The sequence below is a fragment of the Solanum lycopersicum genome, chromosome 9 (genome assembly GCF_036512215.1).
Source record: "Solanum lycopersicum chromosome 9, SLM_r2.1".
Taxonomy (NCBI): Eukaryota; Viridiplantae; Streptophyta; class Magnoliopsida; order Solanales; family Solanaceae; genus Solanum; species Solanum lycopersicum.
Genome location: NC_090808.1, coordinates 6,122,699 through 6,142,397, shown reverse-complemented (window position 1 = coordinate 6,142,397; position 19,699 = coordinate 6,122,699). Strand labels below are relative to the sequence as shown.

At 33.8% G+C, this 19,699-nt stretch overlaps 1 protein-coding gene across 1 annotated transcript; it reads right to left on the bottom strand.

Annotated features, from left to right (window-relative positions):
• Positions 1-11,866: 11,866 nt before the first annotated feature.
• Positions 11,867-15,393, bottom strand: LOC101243925 (uncharacterized protein). The gene is made up of 2 exons (XM_004246800.5): positions 13,176-15,393; positions 11,867-12,258 (listed from the first exon to the last, which is right to left on the bottom strand). Exon 1 carries the CDS (start codon positions 15,161-15,163, stop codon positions 13,184-13,186), a length of 1,980 nt encoding a protein of 659 aa, XP_004246848.1. The 5' UTR covers positions 15,164-15,393; the 3' UTR covers positions 11,867-12,258; positions 13,176-13,183.
• Positions 15,394-19,699: the final 4,306 nt, after the last annotated feature.

Genomic DNA, 19,699 nt, shown 5'->3' with positions numbered 1-19,699 from the left:
GAGTGTTGAACATTTTGGAGATATTTAGATTTTTTGGAGTTAGAAAATTTGGCCTAGATTTCCTTACGGATTTCATCCTCTACTTTCTCCTTCATTCGATTTTGAGGGAAGCTAAATCTTTTGTTGGGAGTTTTACCGAGAACGAGATAAACGTCTAGCCGCGGTACGCGTGTGGAAGTCATTCGCTGCTCCTTGTCGTCCCAGTGTTGCTGCTCGTCAACAGGTAAATCCTCTCTTTCACGTAACTTCCTTCGCTTTCTGTTTCCAAATGTGATGGATTGAGGTTGGGAACCTTTTCGTGTGCCTACTGATCCTGTTGTCGCTGTTGGGTTTGGTATTGCTGGATATATTTAGTTGAGTTTACTTGTTTTCTCGTTGTTGCTTGCCTCTCCGAGGTTTGTCTAATGTTATGATTCCCTGTTGTTAGCATGATTCATTATTTTCTTGGTGTTTGTGATCCATTCTCGTGTCGAAGCATAGGTCACTCTCTATGGGGTTCGTTGGGAGTTTGTTGGTATATTTGTTCTTGGTCTACTGTTTGCTTAGTCATTGCATGTAGCTAAATTGGTATGATTGTGATTATGTCGGTCTCTCTGTTTCAGCTATGCTCCGGATCCCATTTCAAGTTTTGTTTTGTGTTCCAACACTGTTAGATTGTCTTTTAGGCAGCATGACATGTCTTTTTTTTTGTCGATATAGACACTGGTTCTTGTGATGATATTTGGCTATGAAAGTGCATGTTAGGAACAGTTGTTTGTGGTTGTGTATTTGTTGCCTCAGGTGTTGTAGTAAGGTTGATGGGTTTGTATTCGCGAAACAACTCTTTTCTCTTGAAATTTCTTTTTCTTCCAAACTTTCTTCAAGTATATGGTTTAGGAATGTATGAAGGTTGTTTACCCTTTTACATCTTTTTTCCAAGCCTTTGTGTTATGTATTGACACTGTTATAAAGAGTTCTGTTTGGTTTCATCCTCGGTTCTTTCTTTATTTCGATCTTATCGCTTAGGGCATATAGTTTACCGATTGCTTATGTCTTCATGCTAAATCATTCCTATTCCAGTTTAGTGTTTAAAATTATTTAAAGTATGACATTTTGTGTTAACTTCTCATTGTGTGGTTTGCTGAATGTTAATCCCCTATGTGCTCCTCATGGTTTAGATGTGTTGTGTGCAAAGCATTCGTATGTATGTTACATTTGGAGTTTTGTTTCCTTTTTTTCTATTCCTTCACTGCTCATCATGAACTCCTCTTTGACTTATTGTTCACGTGTTATTTTATTAACAATGTCTGACGGATGGTAGTATTTCTATCATTTTATCTCCTCTCATAGATATTAACCACTATTTTACTTTATGTTTTGCATACAAAATCGGCTTGAGTTCTCTATGAACTCTCTCTCCTTGCATTTCGAGAAGAGTCGTAAAGACTCGCACTTTTCCTTCATCAAGTCAATTATCAAGTCAGATGCGCCAACCCCAATTCCTTGAAGATTAAGGAAATTCGAAAAAAAGGATTAGAAGATGTTTTTGCTTTATTTTTATATTTTTGTATTCTATTTTGTAATGGGCATAAGCCCTCTTGTCGTTTTTATTTTCTTATTTTATTTTGTATGTTTAGATTAAGACAGGTACAAAACGTGTCAAAAGCCCAGAAGCAGGTGGGTCCGAGTTTCGGCCAAGGCGAACAGCACCCGAAACTTGGACCCGAATCTCTCTCTCTCTCGCTCTCTCTCTCTCTCTCTTTATTATTTGCTTACGCTTTTTTACTTGAATATCGTTAGTCTAGGATTAGAAAACTCCAGCCCCATCGAACGTCTTTCGTTTTATCAAACCCAAAATTAAAAAAGTTGAAACTTTAAAAGATAGATGTTTAAGTTTGGAAATCGCTTAGAGTTGAAGTTTTTAACTTCAATGAAATATTCTTAAAAATTAGATAATTTGCATAAGAGTTTCTCATAAAGTTCTATAAACAAAAGATTCGCGAAAGTTGAAGTAAAATAGTCAAATAAGTTAATCACCGGTAAACCGTATTTAACGGAGTGTCTTAGGTGCCTTACACCTTCCTAAGACACTAATATGAATCCCGAACCCCCTAAAATATTTTCAAAATGATTTTTTCTGTTTAAGTTGTTTTGGAAATGAGTTTTCTTGATTTTTCTTAAAAATTAAGTGGCGACTCCTAAAAGTCAAAAATACCCTTAAAATAAAACAAATTCTTTTCGAAATCATTTTTTCGATAAAACAAGTGGTAGACTTCGTGATAGAGGTGGAAGGAGTGAATCCCGATGACTTCACCATGGCATCGACATCAAAGAGGTTTCGAAAGGGAGGTGAGTTTAATGGTTCTTACTCTAGAGGACAGGGTTCGGGAGGTTACTCAGTCCGACCAATTCAGTCTTCACTACAGACTGTAGTTGGAGGTCCACCTCAGACCGGTCAACACTTCTCTGAGAGACCTATGCTTGACTCCAGAGAGTGTTATGGATGTGGGGAGACTGGACATATTAGAAGGAATTGTCCAAACCAGAGTTATAGACCCCAATAGCTAGAGGTAGAGGTGGTCATGGTAGAGGCCGTTATTCTGGAGGACGTGGTGGCCGAGATAATGGTGGTCACCAAAACGGCCGGGGTGACGGGCAAACTAGAGCCACTACAGCACCACATGGTAGGGGCAACGGGCAGACAGGTGATAGGGCCCATTGTTACGCTTTCCCCGGGCGGTCAGAAGCGGAGACATCAGATGCTGTTATCACAGGTAATCTTTTGGTTTGTGATTGTATGGCTTCTGTATTATTTGACCCCGGCTCTACATTTTCATATGTATCTTCCGCATTTGCTAATGGTCTTAATTTACATTGTGAATTGCTTCACATGCCTATTCGTGTTTCTACTCCGGTGGGTGAGTCTGTGATAGTTGAAAAGGTGTATAGGTCTTGTCTTGTAACTTTTATGGGGAGCAATACTCATGTAGACTTGGTTATCTTAGAAATGGTTGACTTCGATGTAATTCTGGGTATGACTTGGCTTTCTCCAAATTTTGCAATCTTGGATTGTAATGCTAAAACTGTGACGTTAGCCAAGCCTGGGACAGATCCGTTAGTGTGGAAGGGTGACTACACTTCCAATCCGGTTCGTATCATCTCCTTTCTTCGTGCTAAGAAAATGGTTAGTAAGGGTTGTTTAGCGTTCTTGGCACATCTCAAGGATGATACTACCCAAGTACCTCCAATTGAGTCGGTTTCGATAGTCCGCGAGTTTTTAGATGTGTTTACTGCAGACCTTCCTGGTATGCCACCGGATAGAGATATTGACTTCTGCATCGATCTTGAACCGGGTACTCGCCCCATTTCTATACCCCCTTATAGGATGGCTCCCGCTTAGTTAAGAGAGTTAAAAGTCCAACTTCAAGAGTTGCTAAGCAAAGGCTTCATTAGACCAAGTGCATCTCCTTGGGGTGCTCCGGTGTTATTTGTGAAGAAGAAGGATGGGAGTTTTTGGATGTGCATAGACTACCGGCAGTTGAACAAGGTAACTATTAAGAACAAGTATCCCATTCCTCGCATTGATGACTTGTTCGATCAGTTACAAGGTGCTTGTGTCTTCTCTAAGATTGACTTGAGATCCGGTTATCATCAATTGAAAAAAAGGGCAACGGATGTGCCAAAGACTGCTTTTCGGACCAGGTATGGGCATTACGAATTTGTAGTGATGTCTTTTGGTCTTACGAATGCCCCTGCTGCTTTCATGAGCTTGATGAACAGGATTTTTAAGCCATATCTGGATCTCTTTGTGATCGTATTTATTGATGATATATTGGTATACTCAAAGAGCAAGAAGGAACATGAGGAGCACTTGAGAATTGTATTGGAAATGTTGAGGGAGAAAAAGCTTTACGCCAAATTCTCCAAGTGTGAGTTTTGGCTAGATGCAGTGTCCTTCTTGGGGCATGTGGTTTCTAAGGATGGGGTGATGGTGGATCCTTCTAAGATTGAGACAGTGAAGAATTGGGTAAGACCTACTATTGTGTCAGAAATAAGAAGCTTTGTTGGTTTAGCTAGCTATTACCGCCGATTTGTCAAGGGATTCTCTTCCATTGATTCCCAACTGACGAACTTGACTAAGCAGAATGTTCCATTTGTATGGTCGGACGAATGTGAGGAAAGCTTTCAGAAACTCAAGACCTTGTTGACTACTGTACCAATCCTTACCCTGCCAGTGGAAGGTAAGAATTTCATTGTCTATTGTGATGCATCCTATTCGGGTTTGGGTGCAATGCTAATGCAAGAGAAGAACGTAATTGCTTATGCTTCAAGGCAATTAAAGGTGCACGAACGTAATTATCCGACCCATGATTTGGAATTGGCTGCGGTAGTGTTTGCCTTAAAGCAATGAAGACACTATCTATATGGAGTTAAGTGTGAAGTATACACGGATCATCGTAGCCTACACTATGTCTTTACTCAAAAAGATTTGAATTTAAGACAGAGGAGTTGGATGGAACTACTGAAGGACTACGATATCACTATCTTGTATCATCCGGGAAAGGCTAATGTTGTGGCAGACGCCTTAAGTAGAAAGGCAGGAGCATGGGAAGTCTAGCTCACTTGCAAGTTTCTAGACGTCCATTGGCTAGAGAGGTTCAGACTCTGGCTAATGACTTTATGAGATTAGAAGTAAATGAGAAGGGAGGATTTTTGGCTTGTGTGGAGGCAAAATCTTCCTTTCTTGACAAGATCAAGGGAAAACAGTTTGATGATGAGAAACTAAGCCAAATTCAGGATATGGTGTTGCGAGGAGAGGCTAAAGAAGCAATAATGGATGAGGAAGGTGTTTTGAGAATTAAGGGAAGGGTATGTGTGCCCCGTGTTGATGATTTGATTCACACTATTCTAACAGAGGCTCATAGTTCCGGATATTCTATACATCCTGGTGCAACAAAGATGTATCGTGACCTAAAGCAACACTTTTGGTGGAGTAGAATAAAGCGTGACATTGTTGATTTTGTTGCCAAATGTCCAAATTGTCAACAAGTAAAGTATGAACACCAGAGGCCCGGAGAGACACTTCAGAGAATGCCCATTCCTGAATGGAAGTGGAAGAGAATTGCAATGGACTTCGTGGTTGGTCTTCCAAAGACATTGGGGAAGTTTGACTCTATTTGGGTAATTGTGGACAGATTAACTAAGTCTGCTCATTTCATTCCGGTCAAGGTGACTTATAATGCAGAGAAGTTAGGCAAACTTTACATCTCAGAGATTGTTCGATTGCATGGAGTTCCACTTTCCATCATATCAGATAGAGGTACGCAGTTTACTTCCAAGTTTTGGAGAACATTGCATGTTGAATTAGGTACTAGGTTGGACCTTAGTACTGCATTTCACCCTCAGACCGATGGTCAGTCTGAGCGAACAATTCAAGTGTTGGAGGATATGCTTCGTGCATGTGTGATAGAATTTGGAGGTCATTGGGATAACTTCTTACCCTTAGCGGAGTTCTCATACAGCAATAGCTATCACTCAAGTATTGATATGGCCCCATTCGAGGCATTGTATGGGAGAAGATGTAGGTCTCCCATTGGTTGGTTTGATGCATTTAAGGTTAGACCTTGGGGTACTGATCTTTTGAGGGAATCGTTAGATAAAGTGAAATGCATTCAAGAAAAGCTTTTAGCGGCTCAAAGTAGACAGAAAGAATATGCAGATCGAAGGTTAGAGACTTGGAGTTTATGGAGGGTGAGCAAGTCTTACTGAAGGTTTCGCCCATGAAAGGGGTGATGCGTTTTGGTAAGCGAGGTAAACTTAGTCCAAGGTACATTGGTCCAATTGAAGTTCTGAAGCGCGTGGGGGAGGTAGCTTATGAATTGGCCTTACCCCCAGGACTGTCAGGAGTGCATCCGGTATTCCATGTGTCTATGTTGAAAAGATACCATGGGGATGGAAACTACATCATTCGTTGGGATTCAGTTCTTCTCGATGAGAATTTGACTTATGAGGAGGAGCCTGTTGCCATTCTAGATAGAGAAATTCACAAGTTGAGGTCAAGGGAGATTGCATCCATCAAAGTTCAATGGAAGAATCGACCAGTTGAAGAGTCCACTTGGGAGAAGGAGGTTGATATGCGAGAAAGATACCCACACCTGTTTACAGATTCAGGTACTCCTTTTCGCCCTTGTTTTTCTTCTTGTGATCGTTCGGGGACGAACGATGGGTAAATTGGTATCTATTGTAACGACCTGTTTAGTCGTTTTGAGCAGCAGGTTTTATTTCTGGAAAAACTGGCTGAGACGACGAAACCCACAACGGACCGTCATGGGCGCGACGGACCGTCGAGGGTGTCTCGTTCCAAAATACTTAGAATTCTGAAAATTGGGTACTGAAATCGACTCTCTGAACTTCGTAACGGAATGGCAGGACGGACTGTCGTGGGCACGACGGACCGTCACAGACCCTTTAATGGAATGGAGTCTCTGAACTCTGTGACGGAGCAGCAGGACGGACCGTCGCAGGCACGACGGCCCGTCACAGGCTGCGTAATCCCAGGCTGGGTCGGATTTCTGTAATTATTTTAAAGGGCGTTTTGGACTATTCCGGCTTATAATTATAAAGTTAGTGGTTTAATATTAATAACTCAATTACTTGGGGGTTAAAAGAGGTAACCTTGAGTTAATTAGTGGGTTAAGCCCTCATCTTTTATACTTAATTATATGCTAATTAGGGTAAAAGAAAGAGGGTTGGAATAAGAAAAAGAGAAAGAACAGAGAGAGGGAGAAACGTACGATCAAGAGAAAGAAGAGAACAAAGCTTGGGAAATTGCTTGCTTGATCAAAATTCTTCGGTGGAGGTAGGTTATGGTTTTTATACTATTCGTAGTTAACTCTTAATAGCGAATGATATGTGTTGGGTTGTATTGTAAGGTCTTCTATATGCTTAATTGTATGCTTGCATGAATGTGATTATATAATTGTGATGAAACAAGCATGATGAAGCTATTGAATCCCAAATCTTGAAAACCCCTTGTTAATGATGATGTCTTGGTATAAAAGAAGGTTTGATGAACTAAAGTAATGAGATTGATGATGCCTTGGTATAAAAGAAGGCTTGATGAACTAAAGTGATGAGATTGATGAGATTGATGATGCCTTGGTATAAAAGAAGGCTTGATAAATTAATAGAATGAGATTAGTGGATCGGGTGTCACAAACCGACACGTAGAATTAGGGGATCGGGTGTCACGAACCGACACGTAGAATTAGGGGATCGGGTGTCACGAACCGACACGTAGAATTAGGGGATCGGGTGTCACGAACCGACACGTAGAATTAGGAGATTGGGTGTCACGAACCGACACGTAGAATTAGGGGATCGGGTGTCACGAACCGACACGTAGAATTAGGGGATCGGGTGTCACGAACCGACACGTAGAATTAGGGGATCGGAGTGTCACGTTCCGACACATAGTAGTAAGGGAGCGGAGTGTCACGTGTCGACACAAGAGGAATAAAGATTATGAATCTTGGAATTATGTTAATAAATTCGAATGAAAAGAACCTAATTCCTAAATGAGCATGATATGGAGGCTTGAGTCCTCATGAGTGTACTTGACGTTATTTATCAAAGATTCTTGTATATGTTGTTGCTACAGATTGAGTATTGTAGTTGATTTATGATATGATCTGATATATATTGTTTTCTAGTTTGAGTTGGCCGATGATATCTACTCAGTACCCGTGTTTTGTACTGACCCCTACTTGTATGTTTCTTTCTTTGTTATATGTGGAGTGCAGCAAACATACCGTCGTCTTCAACTTAACCGCAACTCTAGCCAGTCTTCATTACTCCGGATTTCAGGGTGAGCTAATGCTTCTAGCTTGGACTGGATCTTCCTCTTCCTGTATTGATGCCTTGAACTTCCGGCATGGACTAGCTTTTTATGTATTTTAGCTTCTAGATACTCTTAGCTTTAGTAATTTGAGGATAGATGTTCTTGTGATGATGACTTCCAGATTTTGGGGATAATGATAAGTTTGAGTTTTAGAAGTTGATTATTGATTTTCATTAATGAGTCTAAGTCTTCCGCATTATATTGTGTCATTATATTTGAAATTTTGGGTTTTATATTGATTGGTTCGCTCACATAGGAGGGTAAGTGTGGGTGCCAGTCGCGGCTCGATTGGGGTCGTGACAGCAGACTTCATACATCAAATCAAACATCATTCAAACACTGGTAATATGTAATAATATCATATGAATTCTGTGTGGATTGATGTATTAGTTTGTATGACTTGTGTAAAATGTTGTATGAATTGATATATACATTGATCTATTACTGTTGTATGATTTGTGTATGAAAGTACCTTAGAATTTCATTTCATGCTTTGTGTATGAATTGATTTGGTTGTCCATTTATATGACAGTGTTTGAATGATGTTTGAATTGATACATAAATTGATGTATGTATGAAATTTGATTAGTAATTATATGGGCATGACATTACATTTCTATTTTGTTGACCTTTTTGTATGAATCTTTCGTCAATTATTGACTATGTATGAAGTCTGATTACTGTCTGGATGAAATATGTATGAAGTCTGACTACTACTAGTATGAACATGATATTACATTTTTGATGTATTATCATTTTAGTATGACAACTATCATATATTTTTTGATCCATATGTATGAACTTTGTACGAACTATGTATGATCTATGTATAAACTATTTTAACAAGAGTTTTATTGTACAATTATATGTTTAAAAAGTTGTTTAATATATATTCTTTTTGTATGAACTATGTCTGATTCTTGTTTAACTATATATTAGTATAGGAGTAAATTTGAAAACGACACAAAATGTGTTTCAATATTGTTTATAGTTGGACAATATTAACAAACCACAATTACTCAAATACTAATTATACCAAATTCATTCCATAAAATAAAACATGTTGTGTAACAAAATGTAAAAATCATGATCATTTTTTAACAGAATAATTTGAACATGTCTTCCTGTTATGTCCAACTTGACGACATCTACTACAAGTAACCTTTGACCTTTTGAATTTCACATCAACAAACTCCTTTCAGCGTTCAACATGCGATTTTCTAACTGATCTACTTGGATCGGAAGCAATCAATTTAAGCTTTGAAATATACCTGGGTATATTCCACGTACTCTCGCAGGGGATAGATTCAACAAGGATGACATATGCATCTCTAAAATTCTTCAGGCTATAAAAGGCAGAATAGAAATATGTTTCATTCAAGTATCCTATATCTAAGAACTGCAATTACATGAATGGTGAAATCTCCCGCAACTACACACCTTGTGTTTAAATTTACTATGTACTTCTTTGGTCCTTCAACAACAGCATACATATCAACCGTCGTGGTACACCTAACATGGAAATATCAATACTCATTAAAAACAGTTCCAAAGAAATATGCCATAAAAAATAAAATAAAAATCTTTAATATCAAAATAATACACATTTCATATTATAAATGTCAAAAAAAATAATACAAACATTGTTTTACAAATTAGATACAGACAAACAAACTAGCATTTCATATTTCATACAATATTAATATGCAATTCAGACAACTAACATCATGTTGACCAATTTATACGATTTTTTCACCAACAATTCTTTTATTATTACACATATCCACAAATAACAAAAGAATAAATATCATACAATCTTATAAGACTCTTAATACAATGAATTAACAGAGATTACTAAAAAAATCAGAAAACTATAACAAATACCAACATGACGGATCCCATCTGCCACCATGTTTAATTAATATTGATAAGTTATTGTCCATCAAAATATATCATAATTTTTTCACATAAAGAAAAACTCAGTCAAGAAAAAAAGGGAGTAAAAATTCTGCAAAAAGGTGAGTGAGAAACGTGATAGAGAGAAAAAAAGGAAAAAAACCATGTTTTAATTTGATTTAAATTAATTTGAGCGTTTTAAGAAAACTGAATAATTTAAATCTTTTTTGAATTCCTTAATATGTGCTAATTTGTTAATTATCTATTATTAATTCAAATTAAATCAAATCCCACAATTGGTGCTACTTACTAATTAATAAATAAACGTATATTAACTTTTTATTTTATTTAAAAATAAAATAAAATTTAACTGTAAAAATAAAAATAAATATTTAAACATATTAATTAGTATTTAAATAATTACTTATAATTGATATGCTATAACTAGATAATAATCTGCTATAAGTGATTTATTTTTAAAAAGTATGTTTATAACTCGATATATATAGCCTTAAATGTGTATGAGGTGTTATTTTTATATTTGAACAGTCATCCCAAACTTGCAAATAGCCCAAAGGTTTTGACATTGGGCTTGGACAATTATCAAACCCAAGTGCATTTTATTCTTGCAACATTGGTTTGAAATAGCCCAAACATTGGAATCACCCAATTTCACTCTCTATTTTAATAAATGAATTTCGATGAAAATGTGATCAAAATTATTACATTTTATATTAATTTGAGATCATTATAAAAACTCGTAAAATTTAATTTTTTTCACTTTTGAATTAGAGCATAATGAATCATAGTCCCTTGAAAATAGTCTCTCTATTTTTGTAAAGTGAAAATAAAATTTATGTACACACTACCCCTCCTCAAACATCACCATTCACCCCTAAGTATGTTGTTTTATAAGTTAAAGCTTAACATATGTTTTTCCCTCATGGTGATCAATGATAAAGTCATACTCATTACTCCATTTTCCCTAATTTATGCATCACCTTTCAAGTTTCAAACAAGATTATTTTTCGATCGTAGTTTTTTCATATATTTTTTGAAAAAATATTTTGAATTATCTATTATTGCGATTTATTGTACTTTTTACTTAGTTTTTATATATGTTAAATTTTATTCTTGAAAAGTTTAAAGATTTCCTAACCGAATTTACGATCAAATTAAAAGATTTAATTCTTAAAAGCCGAACTGTGTCACATAAATTAAGACAGATGAAAAGGGAGAAAGGAAATTATTATTAACTCAAGCAAATAAATCACACGCTAAAAGTTTTTGCTAAAGGGAAGAAGAAGATGATAAAGAATATGAAACTACATAGTAGTACTTGTAATTGGGAGACATGGCATTTTTCCACTATAAAGAAGAGGACTCAATTGTTTGGGAGAAAGATAGTAGACATCGCATTGGATTTCGAGCCCTTTTTGTTCTTCTTCTTTTTTGTTGGTCATGAATTGAAGGTAGAAAACATGTTGTGATGTTTTCTTTTCTTTTTTTAATTAAAAAAAATCCCTCTTTTTTGACTTAAATGGGCAGAATATTTTGATCATTGAGCTTTTACTTGATGAGTTGATTGAGGAAAGAAACACAAAAAAGTGGACATAAAAATGAAACTCTCAATCTCATATTTGGAATTTCTTTTAGGGATTTGCTGACTTTATTACTTTGATTTCCCATTAAGATGAAGAAAACACCTCATTATTTAGACATATAATCATTTCTTTGTATTCTTTTTCAAAAGAAGAAAAAAAAAAGATTATGTGATTAGGTCAAAATAATGCTTGGGTTTCCACTTTGAGCTATGGCTTATTCACCCTTCTTTTTTGTACTTCTTAACTTTCTTTTTAAAAAAATAAAAACTTTTAACTATATCTCGATCCTTAATAACTTAAAAGAGTCGTCTATATGAATCCTCCAGGTTTATATCACCTTCTTTTTTAGATGTCAACTTAACTAATAATGTAGAATATTAAGGAAATGTACCACGTTAAGATTGGCAACAAGAGGAGTTACTCATATGATAAGCATCCTCCACCTCCGACTCTAAAGTTGTGATTTCAAAGCAAAAAAAAAAAAAAGTTGTTCCAACCAATCCACCAATTTCTCTTTTCATTTCTAACCAATGCCAATGAAAGATACAGACCCCAATTAAGAAAACAAGAAAAAACTCAACTCACTAAAGAGGAGTTTAACATTACTACATATCCCAATTAAGTTAAACATTTTATACATGCAAACTATAACTACTTGAAGATTTAGCAGCAGTTGTTAATAATAGTCTATCCAAACAAGGTCCAAGGTAGATTTTCCATAATCCACAATAATTAGATTGTTCTTTGCCCTCTGCACAAACTTGCTTGATACCTCAGAACGGAGCTTCTCAAACCGAATTCTGCAGTGACAATCTTATTACCAAGAAAGGTAAGTGAGACTTGTAGTACGTTCGTTCATCCAAAGCCTCGACCTCATTCCTGGTTTAAGAGTAACAAAAAAGAAATGGTTAAGACTCTTAGTATTACTCAATGAACATGATAAACGCAGCATATTGGACATGAGTTTATCAAGTATAAAAAATTTCAACAGCTTGATCATATCACGACGCTACAGTTTCTTCTTTTTTTGGGTGGGTGATCCACTATGTTTTGTTTTTGTTTCCTTGACAAGGACTACTCTGTAAAGAGCAATTGACTCTGACCAGCAGAAAGAACAATGAACAAAACAAACAACAATCATTTGTAAATGGAATGGTGGCGTAAGATAAAATCCGTGCAATGACCGAGCATGAATTCAGTATAGGCACATAGCAAGTAGAAAGCATATCATTATAATGCACACACAAGTTATAGATCAGCAGAATCATGACTATTAAAAGTACCGAAAACAGATAAAAGACATCAAAATCCAATTATTGACAAGTCCTAGCAATTAAGAACTTGAGACGTCAGCTGCATATCGCCAATAATGGAAATGTGGTAACTAATAACTTAGAAGGAAATGCCAACTAATAATTTGTAGCTCTATCAAGTAAACTGTTCCATCAATAGTAATATTCTGATTTATGTACATGCGATAGTAAGAACTAAAGAACACTATAAGCTAGTTTGGACATTCTAAAGGATACTAATAATGCTTTTCATAACAACAAAGTGAAACCGAATACGGTAATCCTACTCAATTAACACATGAATTAAGATCATTGAGATTATGGGAGACATAAGATAGGCACAAGTTTATGATTTGACAAAAGACAAGATTTTTCCTGTTATTAGAAAAAATCCAAGGATTACACAAATGACATATGCATCGTCAAGATTACACAGACACGAATGATATGAAAATAAATGCAACGAAAAGTTAATGTTTTGATTTAAAAGAAAGCACTAAGGACCTTGGATCTCAGTAGAGTCGAAATAAGCTCCTGGCGATCGAATGTGAGCCATTTGGCCTACTTTTTCCTGGTAAACCTCTCCGGCTGCCTCTCATGGGTGCCAAGTAGAATCGCAAGAGTCCATTATCAATATGATTAGGTGAATATCTAGAGCTTCGATTCCTCTCCAACACAATGTCATCTCTTTTCTTCTTTACATGTCCATTCATGTCAACACTAGATTTCCTCATACTCCCAAATGATCCACCAATACCGGTGGAGTTTCTCCAGCTAACACTGCTGTTACTCCTGAATACCTTCCTATTAACACCACCTCTTACATCACCATTTGTCCTCAAGTCTTGCCAAGATTCAGAAAATGACCTCTCCACTCCATTTGATCTACTATACCTATCATCTTCCTCATCTTTGTTCCCACTAACTCTCCTATTTATAAAACCCCATAAATTCCAGGCCCACCTCCTTGACTTTTTCGAATCCTTTCGTTCCCCGTTACCAATCACTGAACTATTATTATCCCTAAAACCTGTCAATTCAAATGTTTCAGAGCAGTCATCTCTTAAAGAATTGGAATTCGAATACGTATCCCTCTCACCAACCAACACTTTGGCTCCAAGAAACTGATCACCCATAGCAGGCAATACTTTAGCATTAGATACTGATTTCATTTCATCCATTTCTGCCACAACAGAAGCTGCAGTCTTCCTAATTGAATTAGACCTATCAAGACTCTTCCTTCTCCTCGAAGATGAATCCGAGTAATACTCTTTGGTTTGAGTAGAACCTCCAGGCATTGATTCATCCTCATTGATAGAAGTCATTGAAAGACGGGGTTCCTCAACCGGAATTTGGTTATCAAACCGCGGAATATGCACAACTGGTGCATCTTCTATCACTGAAACCATTGGCGGCATTCTAGGAAAAGTCCTACCAATCAAATAACCATCCCAAGAAGCACGGGGTTCATCGAAAGAATACCTTGGATCATCAAAACTCATCCTTCCAGCATCGAGGGAAAACCGAGGATCAGTATCACAGGACCTTCTCCCAAAACCATAATCAGCTATCTCCGATTGGGTATCCCTATAACGCCTTGAAATGGGCTTTTCTACAGGCAATGTACCAGAGTTTTCGCCATTGTTTCTCTTCTTCAGCTTCTGTTTTTTCCTCCAGTTATGCCATTTCTTACTAAAAACCGATGCAGCTGACCAAAAACTCCCTGCAATTTCCTTCAAATCCTTTCCCCCTGAACCCTTTTTGCCCTGTGAATCAAGATCTATATGATCTTTCATCGGCTTCAATACCTCCTCTTCCACCACAATCTCCGGTTGCATCTCATTTTCCACCGGTAACTCCTCTTCAATTATTTCATCACCCACATTTTCAAACTCTTCACCATTTTCGAATTCGTCTTCTTCCTCCTCCTCCTCTTTAACCGGTCTACCAACAAATCCGTCCCCAATATCATTCGCATTTTGATTAAGCGAACAAGTGGGTTTCCCAGTTTTCGTTTCGTCGTCAATAGAAAACAAAGACCAAAGAGTATTACGACCACGAACATCACAAGATTTCCTTTGGGGTTCAAAAGCAGAAGTATTAAACCCCAACGCCTCGTTTTTCGAAGCAGAAAACGATTTAGTCCGACGAAGCTCAGGAAAAAACGAAGTGGGTTTAACAGGTTTAGGAGGAAGATTATTAACAACAACCGAAGTAGAAGAAGAAGGAACAGAAGGTTTAGAGAAAAGGGATTTAATAGCAGCAGCAGCAGCAGAAGATGAAGAAGTAGAAGGACGTCGAGAAGAAGACGAAGGGTTGTTATTATTGCTGTTGTTATCTAAGGTGGTGAGTCTTTCACAGAGACATTCAGGACAAAAACCGGTGAATTGTTCATCTGGGTGTCGGTCACAACTGAAGGAAGACCTCGGTGGTTGTGCCACCTGAGGTGGCTGTGGCGGTGGTTGTGTTGGGTCTACGGTGGTGGGATTCATTGGTTTGCAGCAATGCCCACTTTGTTCATGATATATACAGCATTGCAAAGAGCAAATACTAAGAAATTTGCAGAGAAAAAAATGGAGAATTTGTGTTTAACAGAGAAAAGCAAAAGAGTGAAGAAGAAGAAGAAGAAGAGTAGAATTTGTTGGAAAAAGAGACAAATTAAAAGAAATAAGAAAATTTCTCTATATATATATTTATTTTTCTTTCTCTCTCTAGAATTCTCCTCTTCTTTTTTTTGGGTAAGATTTTTTAATTTTACTCTACATTTAAAATGTGATATGACCTTTATACCCTTGATCTACCTCAGACATTTTTTATTTTTCGAGATTTAAATTAAATTAATTTTAAATAAAAATTTAAAATGTATTTATATGAAAAACATTGAATCTTATAAAAAAATTTATATTGATATAATTTTAGATATTTAAGCATGATTTTTCGAATCAGCTAAAGCTCTTGGTAAAAAAGAATTTCAAATCTAACTCAATAATAGAAAAAGTATCACATAAATCGATATAAAGAAATACTTTTTCAATTTCAATTTTATTTGATATAGCTATATTTTGAGATTTAAGTTTCTAAATTTAATCATGAATTTAGAAATAAAAAATTTATTTTTTTAAAAGAAAATTAAATTTATATGTTTAAAAATTATGTAAAAATAAATCACAAATAGATAACTTAAAGAATTTAAAAAGTTTTTATTCAAAATAAAAATATTTTACTCTTAAATATTAATTGTGTATCATAAATTAAAATGGAAAAAGTAATTGATACCCTATAATCTTCAATCCATTTTAGTGGTCGTGTTTATTAAAAATAATTGACTTCAAGTAGTTGCTAGAATTCAAAAAATAAATAGTAATTAATAAAAATAATTGACTTCAAGTAGTTGTTAGAATTCAAAAAATAAATAAGATGTAATGAATAATTTGTTTTTGCCTTTATAGAGATTGATTATTGTGATGGAAAAAAATATTTAATTTAAACTACATAGATGTATAATAAGAAAAAATTAATTAAAATTGCCCTTTTAATTAAATGAATTGAATAAGAGGGAACAGAACATTTAATCTTTTTACACTAACACATTAATAGAGTTAAATGTCTATAGTTAAATGTATGAGTCAATGACCTTAAATATTTAGGTATAACATATTAAATCACACTTATTATGCTATTAATTAAGGCTTGTTTGTGTTGTTGTATAAGAAAATGACATTAAATTTTATAATATTAATGTATTTTTTGACATCAAGTGTCAAACTCTCCATCACAAAAAATAAGTTTTCATTCGTATTATATCATAGCATCGAGATTTCAACTTTATATTTAACTTTATAAATTCGTTCGTTTAGAAAATAATAATTAATTTTAAAATATTTAACTTAAAGTCTTTTATTTTATGATGATATAATCTTTTGCATTTTCATTCTAACGTTAAGATATCTATTTTTATGAGCCAAATTAAACAATCCTTAGTGCATACAACTTAAGAAATTTGAAACAAAAGTTTTACTTTTTTTCCTTTCATTATGTTTAAATATTATTATATCGTTCGTTTCATTTATTTGACTTCTGTATTTAAAAAAAAGGGATTATTATTTTTATTTATCTATTATCAAATTAACATAATATTAACTATTTATATAAAGTGGTAAAAATCTTTAAAAATCAAAATATAAAATTATTTATTCACTTAAAATAAAATGAGAAAATACTAGTTAGATGTATTAATTAGTATTAATTTATATTTATTCACTTTTATGAGAACTTTGGATTTTCAAAGATTCCTGTCGAGATAAAAAGCAAAAGTAAATCACGCTTTCATCTTCTTTCGCTTTCTTTGCTTTTTTTTTTTCTTTTTATTTTTTAGGCCTTTTTTTTTATAATCTAAAAAGAAAAAAAAAACAATGCTATTTTTTCCCCTCTTTCTTGATTATAGTAAGAGCTTTTCTTTTTGTTTTTTGGGAGCTTTCTTTTTCAGTATGTTTTTTATTTTTTTGTAATTTAGTCATAAAATTTGAGTCCCATTATCATTGTTTTCTTTCTTTCATTTTTTAAGAATATCAAAAAAATCGATGAATTTGATGTAAATTATTAGTTCCGTCTTTGAATAATAGATAATTTTATAAGTATTCTTTCACTCAACTAATTAAAATTTAAATACACTTCAATCTGTCACATGATATAACAAATGAACTCAAATTCTTGTAGGATTATCAAGTTCTTAACAAAAAATCGAGAGAAGTATGTTCTTTGCGAGAATTTAAATGTGTATTTCACTCATATTACAAAATTCATGGTGTGTTTGTATTCAGTTAGTCAAATAGAAAGGTATTTCTAAAACTGTTTAAGGGTGAAACTAATAATTCATGTTAAATTTAAGAGTGTTTTAAGTAATTTTCTCATTTTGTTTTTCTTATTCCATTTACCAGTTGTGGATTGTTATGTTTCACGTGTAACTATCTTATACAGTACACTATTAGTCGAAGCTTCAGACATCGAGTGAAAAATTAAGAAATACACTATTAAAAGCAATGACGAACATGTTAATTTTATTTATTTATGAATCAGTAATGAACTGTAAACTGATTCAATTAGCGAGGAGTTTTTCTGCAATATATATCAGTTAAAGATTATTGATAAATTCTATAATTAATTTCATATTTTATCATAATGACTGTGTAGTTTAGTTAATTATAGTATAAAATACACGAGCTTTGTAAGTAGGCAGGTAAAATATTATTAATCGAGTCATAAGAATAGAAAGTGTTTTTTAAAATAAAATTTACACTACACACATTCAAATAAGTATTGAATTTATTATTTACACCATAAAAAAACGAATATAAACATTTTAGCAAAGTTCAAGATTTAGTCAATTTAAGTATTTCAATATTTATATATTTAAAAAACTATGAACCAAATTATGCAAGCTTAATTCACATACATGCATATAGTCTCATTTATTTTAGTAAAATTCTAAAGCATGAAGTATTATAATATTAAAGTTCACAAAATATTTAAAACTCAACACACTTCAATATTTTTCTTTTACGATACATGATACATTTTACTCAAAAGTGTTTTAATTTAGAAAAATTTTTTACAATTCAATAACTCTTTTATTTTGGTAAAAATATTAGTTTATCAGCTCCAATCTATATAAATAATTTTTTTTCCTCCAATAATTTGCATGTCGCTAACTATAATAATTCTCATGTTATTGTTTCCTTTTTCATGGTTGAGAAGGATTATATTGTATCACATTGCGACCTAAATTTGCATGGCATGATATAAGTAAGAGCGTAACATAATTATTTTGATATAATTTTTCAAAATCAAAATACTAGGTTAATTAAAGTATTAAAATAGGAGTACTATACACAAACTTTGGCTACTTTTTATTGATGAAATCATGGCCACTAACGGTTAAAACAAAATCACTTTTAGCATGAAATTATTGTCATGGTCATATGGATCAACTTACATTGTAAGAAAAAAGCTAAGTTAAATTGTTTAAAGGCAAAGGGGAAAAAGGCTTCTACGTGTACAACACAATAATTCTACTAAACCAATCAATGTAAACGTAATACTTTATCAATTAAATCGTCAATTCCAGTATAATCTTATAAGTGAAATTTAAATTGTGATGTGCATGTATGATGTATTACCCCTGTATTGCATGTGAAGATAGATTATTTTAATAGACTTTCACCTCAAATAAAGCATATAAAAAATATAAAATTCAATAAGTCATATCGTAAATAATGATAAAAAGAAAACTAAATAAAAATGAAATAATATGTAGTACCAGTATTGAAAAATAAGATAGAAACTAATAATAACAATACTAGAAATAGAACTATACAATCTCAACCTAATTAATATTCTATCATAATCCTCGATCTTTATATCTTTCTATCTATGATCATGTAATTAATAAACTGTAAATGAATCATGCCTTATCTGAGCACTCCTCTTAAAATGAGCAACCAAATCAAGTTATATAAGTTATCACTTTTAATTCTAGATTTTAAAAAATTAAATTATGTGATTTATTTTGGACATAAATATTGGCTGCTTGAAGGACCTTTTTGGTAGTACTACATTCATTCAATATGAAAATATAAAATTTTAAAATATTATTTATTAGGATAAAGTGGAGTATTTAAAAAGGTGTGGGGGTGGGGTAAAGGAATGAAAGAAAAAGTAGGGACTTGTCTGAAAAAGTCTAAAATGTGTCTCCTGGGGAGTCGCCAAAGAAAGGGAAATGACATATCTCACCCAAATACTTTCTATTTATACAAAATTCACCCATATTCTCATTTCTTTTGCAGCTTTTAGTTTTTTTTTTACCGTGTTCGATATTTATATTAAATTTGATCAAAATTTAAATTTGAATTCAATAATTTTACATCAGAAATAAAACACTTTTAATCAAGGAAATTTTGTATCACAAGAGATTTTAATTTGAAACCTTTAAAAGGAAGAAATATTTATTATTTTATTACGATCCTTTTACG

What these genes read in the sequence shown, in the direction of transcription:
- LOC101243925 (XM_004246800.5), bottom strand. Translation starts at nt 15,163, where the DNA reads ATGAATCCCACCACCGTAGACCCAACACAACCACCGCCACAGCCACCT.